Source organism: Hypomesus transpacificus, chromosome 7 (genome assembly GCF_021917145.1).
Source record: "Hypomesus transpacificus isolate Combined female chromosome 7, fHypTra1, whole genome shotgun sequence".
In the NCBI taxonomy this organism is placed as follows: domain Eukaryota; kingdom Metazoa; phylum Chordata; class Actinopteri; order Osmeriformes; family Osmeridae; genus Hypomesus; species Hypomesus transpacificus.
The window spans coordinates 9,790,115-9,800,114 of record NC_061066.1 but is presented as its reverse complement, the minus strand read 5'-3'; the positions used below and the strand labels follow the sequence as shown (position 1 = coordinate 9,800,114).

General features: G+C 48.0%; 1 protein-coding gene across 1 annotated transcript in view; it reads right to left on the bottom strand.

Moving 5' to 3' along the window:
• Positions 1-10,000, bottom strand: part of LOC124469803 (cilia- and flagella-associated protein 54-like) — a gene marked incomplete at its 3' end in the record, with an annotated part of 27,084 nt that overhangs the window by 5,028 nt on the left and 12,056 nt on the right. The window contains exons 32-42 of the mRNA XM_047023298.1: positions 9,776-9,867; positions 9,426-9,623; positions 9,150-9,340; positions 8,895-9,061; positions 8,432-8,623; positions 8,112-8,296; positions 3,287-3,422; positions 3,019-3,093; positions 2,850-2,931; positions 2,538-2,705; positions 2,220-2,420 (exon numbers count right to left, since the gene is read on the bottom strand). Of these exons, the coding sequence (XP_046879254.1) occupies positions 2,220-2,420; positions 2,538-2,705; positions 2,850-2,931; positions 3,019-3,093; positions 3,287-3,422; positions 8,112-8,296; positions 8,432-8,623; positions 8,895-9,061; positions 9,150-9,340; positions 9,426-9,623; positions 9,776-9,867 (1,687 nt within the window). The remainder of the gene's footprint in view (positions 1-2,219; positions 2,421-2,537; positions 2,706-2,849; positions 2,932-3,018; positions 3,094-3,286; positions 3,423-8,111; positions 8,297-8,431; positions 8,624-8,894; positions 9,062-9,149; positions 9,341-9,425; positions 9,624-9,775; positions 9,868-10,000) is intronic.

Below are 10,000 nucleotides of genomic sequence, written 5' to 3'. Positions count from 1 at the left end.
CACACCACACACACACACCACACACACACACCACACACACACACCACACACCACACACACACACACACACCACACACACACACCACACACCACACACACACACCACACACACACACACACACCACACACACACACACACACACACACACCCCACACACACACCACACACACACACCACACACACACACACACACCACACACACACACACACACACACACACCACACACACACACACACACACCACACACACACACCACACACACACACCACACACACACACCACACACACACCACACACACACACACCACACACACACACCACACACACACACCACACACACACACCACACAAACACGCCACACACACACACCACACACACACACCACACACACACACCACACACACACACACCACACACACACACACCACACACACACACCACACAAACACACACCACACACACACCACACACACACACCACACACACACACCACACACACACCACACACACACACCACACACACACACACACACCACACACACACACCACACAAACACACCACACACACACACACACACACACACCACACAAACACGCCACACACCACACACACACACCACACAAACACGCCACACACACACACATACATACATTCAAATACAACAACTCCAGCTCCAATCCTTGTCCTGAGCTGACCCCCGGAGCACAGTGAGAGGACGGTGGATGCAGAATGAGCAGTTTGAGGAGGGTGGATGCAGAGTAGGGCTGGGCGATATATATCGAATATTAGCGATAATATTGCTATAATTTTGACGATGATGTAAAATGTGAAAATATCGTGAATATAGAATATAAAAAAAAGACATGCTCACAAAGAGCATGTGCACAAACTGAAAATGGCACGCACACAGGCACTCTCTTCTGCTCTCTATTTGTCCTGTAACATAAGGACCTCTGCATGAATTGTTCCATGTGAGGTCCATTTTGTCAAGTTGCAAGAACAGGGTTCATGCAGGTTTCAGTTTTTAAGTCAAACTTAAGACCTTTTTAAGACATTTTAAAACCATAAAGATTGAAATTTAAGACCTACACGACGCATTACCAAAAGAATATTCAAATCAAAGAAATTCTGAAAAACAAATTTTATCTCAATGAATTCACATTAGTAACTGAAAGTTTGCAGCGAGTCTCGTACCTGGAGCTGGGTACCGCTTGTAACCAACAGCGAGCCTCGCTGTGATCTATATCGCCATGTCTCGTTCAAAGTTCACTTTCCCATTTTCCACACAGAGCCCAACTTTAACAAACTCTGAGGAGACGCAGACACCGCGTACATACCAACACCAATATCCCCCAGAAAGAACTACAACACACCGAACTTATATCAATATATATCGAATATCGTAACAATTTTGACAATATCGAGATATCAAATTTGTAAGGTATAATGTATAGAACGCCGGTCATTATCGGGAAAATAAGTCCCGACTGGACGAACAGCACCCCGACACGAAGCGGTGTAGCTTTGTTCTGAAGCTACGGTTCTGAACCAGCGTTCTATACATTATCCCGCTTATTACACGGCTACTTGCCGAAAAAATAACTTAACTGAATGTGTATTTCTACAATTTATTTGTTACCATTTGTAGTGTTGATCAGCAGAGAAATAGTTCGCCAAAGACGTTGAACTTCATAGACGTTGAACATTCTTTAGGCTTCAAATCAGCTGACGTCGCTAAGCAACAGAGTACACTGGGGTTGAAAAGTTACCGGACTACTTGCGGAGTGCTACGTAAGACGTGAATCCGAGGCAAAAAAGCCACTTCCCTTGACAGCGGTCAAATATGCATAGCAACGGTCAAATATGAAAAATAATTTCACCGTAGAACCTTGGGAAGCCCCATTCAAGTGAATGGAGCAGTCTCCAGCATTAAGAACAGCCGTGTAATAATTTAATATATCGCCCATCCCCAATGCAGAGTGAGCAGGTGGACGTGTCCTGAGTGAGATGGACGTGTCCTGAGTGAGGTCGACGTGTCCTGAGTGAGATAGACGTGTCCTGAGTGAGGTGGACGTGTCCTGAGTGAGGTGGACGTGTCCTGAGTGAGGTGGACGTGTCCTGAGTGAGGTGGACGTGTCCTGAGTGAGATGGACGTGTCCTGAGTGAGGTGGACGTGTCCTGAGTGAGATGGACGTGAGGTGCTGGCAGGTCTTACTGATGGAGCTGCTGTAAGAGGAGATGACTCTGGGGATGTGGGAGGGGGGCAGGGGGGGGCGGTAGAGCGACCCCAGGAAGTCCTCTCTGCTCAGGTCTGGGGGGGCCGAGCCGGGGGCCGAGGACACCGCCCCCCTGAACTCCACCCTGCCCTGAGGCCCCTGGGCACCCCCACCACCGTCCTGGCTCCCCTCCAACACAGCTGAGAGAGGGGAGGAACATACAGAAACTAGAAGAGCACCTGTGTGTGTGTGTATCCATAGCTGTGTGTGTGTGTGTGTGTGTGTATATTAGTGTGTGTTTGTGTGTGTGTACTCACAGGTCTGTGTGTGAGCCAGCAGCAGTGTGAGCAGGGTCCTGCTGTGCTGGAAGGTGTGGTGTGCGTGTGTGTGTGTGTGACAGTCTCGCTCTACAGCCTCTCTGAAGCAGCGCAGGGAGTCCTCCACATCCAGGGGCACACGCACCACACACATGGCCCGGCGCACCTCTGAAACACACACACACAGGCACACACACACAGGCACACACACACAGGCACACACACAGGAACACAGGCACACACAGGCATATCAAAAACATTGAAATAAAATATTTGAGTGTGTGTGTGTGTGTGCGGTGTGTGTGTACTGACCGGCCAGCTGCAAGGTCTCTAAGTCAGGGCTGCTGGGGTGAGGATGAGGGCTGCTGGGGTGAGGATGAGGGCTGCTGGGGTGAGGATGAGGGCTGCTGGGGTGAGGATGAGGGCTGCTGGGGTGAGGATGAGGGCTGCTGGGGTGAGGATGAGGGCTGCTGGGGTGAGGATGAGGGCTGCTGGGGTGAGGATGAGGGGTCCAGGCACTCAACAGCTGTTGTCCTGTGTAGCTCTTGCAGGTCACCTGGGGAGTCGATTTCTCTAGATTACTGTATGGTGTGTGTGTGTATGAATGGTGTGTGTGTATGTATGTATGATGTGTGTGTATGTATGATGTGTATGTATGTATGATGTGTATGTATGTATGATGTGTGTGTATGTATGATGTGTATGTATGTATGATGTGTGTGTATGCATGTATGGTGTTTGTGTCTCGCCTGGTGTCCGGTGAGCAGGTGTGTCCTGGTCAGGTGAGGCTGGGGAGAGGGGGGGCCTCCATACAGGCTGATCCTCTCCAGCAGCCGCCGCTGGGCGTGGACCAACAGAGGGGTGATGACCTGGGTGTAGCGCTCCCTGGGACACACCATACACACCATACACACACACACATACACACACACACCATACACACCATACACAAACACACATACACATACACAAACACACACACACATACACATACACAAACACACATACACATACACATACACATACACAAACACACATACACATACACAAACACACACACACACACACATACACATACACATACACATACACATACACATACACAAACACACATACATACACATACACCATCAGACCTGCAACTCCTCAGAGTAAAAAAGTGACAGTGTCGCGGGGGGTGGGGGGGGCGTGCCCTCGGTTCGATTTGTTTGTGATTTTAATGTGCAAATTAAATGACACATTTCTGAGCGTGACTTAAAGGCCATATTGCAAGTTAAACATCACTGTTGATAAAAGGGTACATGAAGCACTCAAGATATGTATATCATTAAAAAAAATCTTCAAATGGTGTTTCTAAATGGTGTCAAAGACCAGTTTTTGTTGTTTTTGGTGTTAGCAATAGCATATTAGCGCAATTTGGTGATGACGTCACGTTGGGGAGACGTGGAGGAGACTAGACAGATATCAATAGACATAATATACAGGTCCTTCTCAAAAAAATAGCATATTGTGATAAAGTTCATTATTTTCCATAATGTAATGATAAAAATTAAACTTTCATATATTTTAGATTCATTGCACACCAACTGAAATATTTCAGGTCTTTTATTGTTTTAATACTGATGATTTTGGCATACAGCTCATGAAAACCCCAAATTCCTATCTAAAAAAATTAGCATATCATGAAAAGGGTCTCTAAACGAGCTATTAACCTAATCATCTGAATCAACTAATTAACTCTAAACACCTGCAAAAGATTCCTGAGGCTTTTAAAAACTCCCAGCCTGTTTCATTACTCAAAACCGCAATCATGGGTAAGACTGCCGACCTGACTGCTGTCCAGAAGGCCATCATTGACACCCTCAAGCAAGAGGGTAAGACACAGAAAGAAATTTCTGAATAAATAGGCTGTTCCCAGAGTGCTGTATCAAGGCACCTCAGTGGGAAGTCTGTGGGAAGGAAAAAGTGTGGCAAAAAACGCTGCACAACGAGAAGAGGTGACCGGACCCTGAGGAAGATTGTGGAGAAGGACCGATTCCAGACCTTGGGGGACCTGCGGAAGCAGTGGACTGAGTCTGGAGTAGAAACATCCAGAGCCACCGTGCACAGGCGTGTGCAGGAAATGGGCTACAGGTGCCGCATTCCCCAGGTCAAGCCACTTTTGAACCAGAAACAGCGGCAGAAGCGCCTGACCTGGGCTACAGAGAAGCAGCACTGGACTGTTGCTCAGTGGTCCAAAGTACTTTTTTCGGATGAAAGCAAATGTTGCATATCATTCGGAAATCAAGGTGCCAGAGTCTGGAGGAAGACTGGGGAGAAGGAAATGCCAAAATGCCTGAAGTCCAGTGTCAAGTACCCACAGTCAGTGATGGTCTGGGGTGCCATGTCAGCTGCTGGTGTTGGTCCACTGTGTTTTATCAAGGGCAGGGTCAATGCAGCTAGCTATCAGGAGATTTTGGAGCACTTCATGCTTCCATCTGCTGAAAAGCTTTATGGAGATGATGATTTCATTTTTTCAGCACGACCTGGCACCTGCTCAGTGCCAAAACCACTGGTAAATGGTTTACTGACCATGGTATTACTGTGCTCAATTGGCCTGCCAACTCTCCTGACCTGAACCCCATAGAGAATCTGTGGGATATTGTGAAGAGAAAGTTGAGAGACGCAAGACCCAACACTCTGGCTGAGCTTAAGGCCGCTATCGAAGCATCCTGGGCCTCCATAACACCTCAGCAGTGCCACAGGCTGATTGCCTCCATGCCACGCCGCATTGAAGCAGTCATTTCTGCAAAAGGATTCCCGACCAAGTATTGAGTGCATAACTGAACATAATTATTTGAAGGTTGACTTTTTTTGTATTAAAAACACTTATTTTATTGGTCGGATGAAATATGCTAATTTTTTGAGAATTTGGGGTTTTCATGAGCTGTATGCCAAAATCATCAGTATTAAAACAATAAAAGACCTGAAATATTTCAGTTGGTGTGCAATGAATCTAAAATATATGAAAGTTTAATTTTTATCATTACATTATGGAAAATAATGAACTTTATCACAATATGCTATTTTTTTGAGAAGGACCTGTATATTATGTCTATTGATATCTGTCTAGTCTCCTCCACGTCTCCCCAACGTGACGTCATCACCAAATTGCGCTAATATGCTATTGCTAACACCAAAAACAACAAAAACTGGTCTTTGACACCATTTAGAAACACCATTTGAAGATTTTTTTTAATGATATACATATCTTGAGTGCTTCATGTACCCTTTTATCAACAGTAGGACCAGCAGAAGGACCTGTAGATATCTATGGAGAATAGCCTCAGACTAGTACTAGAACTATGGCGAATGAGTTCTAGTAGTCATTTGCGTCATTCGAGTGGCAACTCACAACGGCCGGGTTTCCCAGAAAAGAACGCTCTTAAGAAGCTCTTAACGTTAAGAGGCTTATTACTTGAAAGAGGAACTAGAGATGGTACACTTTCTGGGGGAAATTGTGTAGATGGGTTGCAGATGGGTCAGTTTATTATGAAACAAGCCGAACCCCCTTTGAAACTAGCTATTCTAACAACGTTGTCACTAGCAGTTTTTTTCAGATGGAATCGCGATTCAAACAGTACCATCTGCTAACTGAAAATATGCAGCCAAACACGTAAATGAGTTTGATATTTATTTAGGGGGAAATGGCTAATTCAAAAAAAGTTTGCTGGAAGCGATCATTGTCAGTAAAAAAAAACCCGACCCTTTAGTCTAGAGCCCTGTATGGAAAAGCTGCATGAAGAAGCTACGAGCCATCTAGCCTAGCTGATGTTGCTAGCCAAACTTCACTAAATGTGCCGATGTTACGTCCCAACTGGTTCCTAATTTAACTGGTTCCCCAGCTGTGCATGCACCTATCAGTCTGCCTCTATCGCCAGATTTGTCACAAATTCACAAACATATTACTGGCGATTTTCAAGTCGGATCTCATATTTGCTGCGGCAAATGGTCCGAGGAGAACTAAGTGCACGCACAGCTGGGGAACCATTTAAATTGGGAACCATTTAGGACGTAACACCGGAAATGGAAACGTTTCTTTAGACAAAGTTTAGCCTGTGGCCAGAGCCTGTTTAAGGGTTAGTCTTTATTAGACATTCTCTGCTGTGGCATTGAAGACAGCGATGCATCACACAAACTTGAGTTTAAATACATTATTTAATGTGACATTACTTACTGCACATGCAAGTCTTGAATTGCTTAAATGTATGATGCTGCCAGTACACCACGGCACGATAGATAGTTCTTAAGCTACTAGCGTTAGTGCTGTCCAACAGTCTATCCCATAGAGTGCTAGTTCTATCCAGCCTAGCACATATGATATATGCCCGTCGTATCTACTGCGTCATCCCAGTTAAACTATCAGGGCTTGGACATACTGCTTGCTAAACACAGCTACAAGACCCAGTGAAATGTTATATACAGCTAGCAAACTAACGTTAGCTAGCATCGCTAACGACATTGGCTAACTCAACTTCGGTAGGCTATCCTCAGTGAAAGCTGGCCAGTACAAGTAACAGTTGATGCTGTGTGCTCAAAGATTCTGACGCAAGTGCTAAGATTCCGTAGCCTGGCTCTGCCCTCCTACGTACTTCCGCTCAATTTGGATTTTGCTTCTGTACTAGGTCTGGGAGTTTGACTTTGAAGTCGGTTTTCAGAAACACATTTCTTGTAGGTCCAATCAACGAACAGAGGGAGTGGCTGTGAACGATGACGTTAATGTCGTGTACTAGTTTGAGTAGTTCAGTAATGGCGGCGGAGAATGATGCCAGCGAAGCTATTCTGCGGTTGTGGCAACGCTGCCGAATATCCATAGGTTAAAGCCGGAGCAAGAACATTCCTTGCTGAGTTTTGTTGGTGGCCATGTTGTTGTGGCCCTTCTCCCCACGGGGTTCGGGAAAAGTTTGATTTTCCAGCTACGGCAGCTAGCTCCGTTACAGTAGTGGTAAGGAAGTTGGCTAAGGAGAACGCTTGCGATTGGTTATGGCAAATCAGAGTGGCTCTGGGCAGATCCAATAGTTTTAAACTTCAACAGAGGACCCGCCTTCAAGGAAGTTAACGTTTGTCAATGGAGCGATCCCAGACCCTCTGTACAAATGAGATGTACGAGGGTCTGGTTAGGACCAGGCTAAAGATTCCGTTGGCCAAGGGAAAAAGTGCTAAGATTCCAATTGGCCCAGAAAAATGTCAATTATAAGAGTTATCCAACAATGTTTCGCAATTCTAAGCCTGCATGGCATGCAGAAGAAGGGCAGCCTGAGCCTAGCCCCCTTAAGGTTGGGTTTGGGGATAAGGTTAGGGGTTAGATTTACATTACATTTAGTCATTTAGCAGACGCTCTTATCCAGAGCGACTTACAGTAAGAACAGGGACATTCCCCCCGAAGCAAGTAGGGTGAAGTGCCTTGCCAAGGACAACGTCATTTGGCACGGCGGGCAATCGATCCGGCAACCTTCTGATTACTAGCCCGACTCCCTCACCACTCAGCCATCTGACTCCCTGGTTAGGGAAGGAATAGTAATAGTGTGTGTGTACCGTGTGCGTGTGTTGAACAGCAGGGCCAGGTGGGCCAGGGTCTCCCAGCGAGCCTGCTGGTGCAGCAGCTCCAGGGTGTGGAGGAGCAGGCGGCTCAGCCAGCCGTGCCCCACCAGCAGCTGCTCCTCCTGGGGGAAGGACCTCCATGGGCCCTGGGCCTGGGCAGCCTCATACACAACCCACAGCTGCACACACACACGCATGCACACACGCACAAACACCGACACACACACACATAGGCAGAGAGGGACACAACGAGGCAGTCAGACAGAGAGCACAACAAGTGTGTGGGTGTGGGTGGGTGTGGGTTGTGTGCTGACCTGCAGCTGGTCCATCATGTCCAGCAGCAGGTCAGCTGCCAGAGCGTAGAGTGGGGTGAGGGCAGAGTGGAGCTGCTCCAGGCTCAGGGGGGAGGGGGGGTGCAGCACAGCTGACAGGCAGCAGGCCTGGTCCCACACACTGACACACACACTCTGCAGACTGATCCAGTGGTGGCCACGATGAGCCAGCACCTACACACACACCGTCACAGCACACACACACACCGCCACAGCACACACACACACCATCACAGCACACACACACACCGTCACAGCACACACACACACCGTCACAGCACACACACACACAGTCACAGCACACACACACAGGGTCAGAAGAGTATAAGTGTATAGGGTTGGGGTTAAGGTTAGGGAAAACTGGATTTTTGATGGGACTGAATTCTGACACACAGATAAATCTACACAACGTGTGTGTGTGTGTATATATTGTGTGTGTATGTACCATAGCCCTTCTGAGGTGCAGAACAGCCTTGCTGAGGGAGTCGTGCAACAGGGAGGCGGAGCGTCGCGAGGGCTCGCTTTGATCTGATTGGTTGGTCTGAGCCATGCGAGGAGAGTCCGTCTCACTCTCTGCTGTGATTGGCTCCTCCTCCCCACTGGTGGTCATACCTAGGGTGGAGAAAACACAAACTTTCTCTTTACATAGCTCTCTATATCTCTCTCCATCTCTAACTCTAACCCTCAGTGTCTCTGTCACCTGGCTTGTTCTCCCTGGTCCTGTGCAGGGGGTTTCGTGGGGCAGAGCGTGGTCGAGGCTGGGGGCTGGCAGAGGAGGGCTGGGGGCTGGCAGCGGGGGGCTTGGGGCTGGCAGCGGGGGGCTTGGGGCCCCATTGCACCAATATCCCACTCTGGTACAGGGAAAACAGGGAGGGAGGCAGCTGACTGTAGCTGCAACACACAAACACACCATAAGCTGGGATACTACATGTGTGTGTATGGTGTGTGTATGGTGTGTGTGTGAGTGTGTGTATACCGGTAAGGGCAGCTGACTGTGAGGCTGAACTCCAGATTCTGTCTGAGCGTGCCCAGATGGGCAAGGCCCATGCTCAGGTTGGCATGACAACGCCACAGCCACTCTTCAGAGCAGACCTGTCGGAGACGGCGTCGCCGCTGGTAACCAGGCAGCAGAGGGGGCAGCTGGGCCAGCAGGGTGTCTGCTGCCCTGCTCTCCCTGGACACACACCATACACACACCATACACACACCATACAAACACACAAACAGGGTTACGGTCTGGCATAAGGCCATAGGTCACAGACCTATACTGGCGGATACACATAAATGCAGAGGAGTGTACTAGACACACACCACACACACACTCACCTGTCAGTGTTCTGTGTCTTGAGACCGCTGAGCAGCTTCCTCTGCAGAAACTCCTTCTTCCTCTTGTCTGTCCGGATTGAACCAGACTTCTTCTATGAACACACACACACACTCAAGCAGGAGATGATGTGAGATGATGTGAGAGATGATGTGAAGGATGTGAAGGGTGTGTGGGGTGTGTTGGGGCAGCATGTGTGTTGGGGCAGCAGGTGTGTGGGGTGTGTT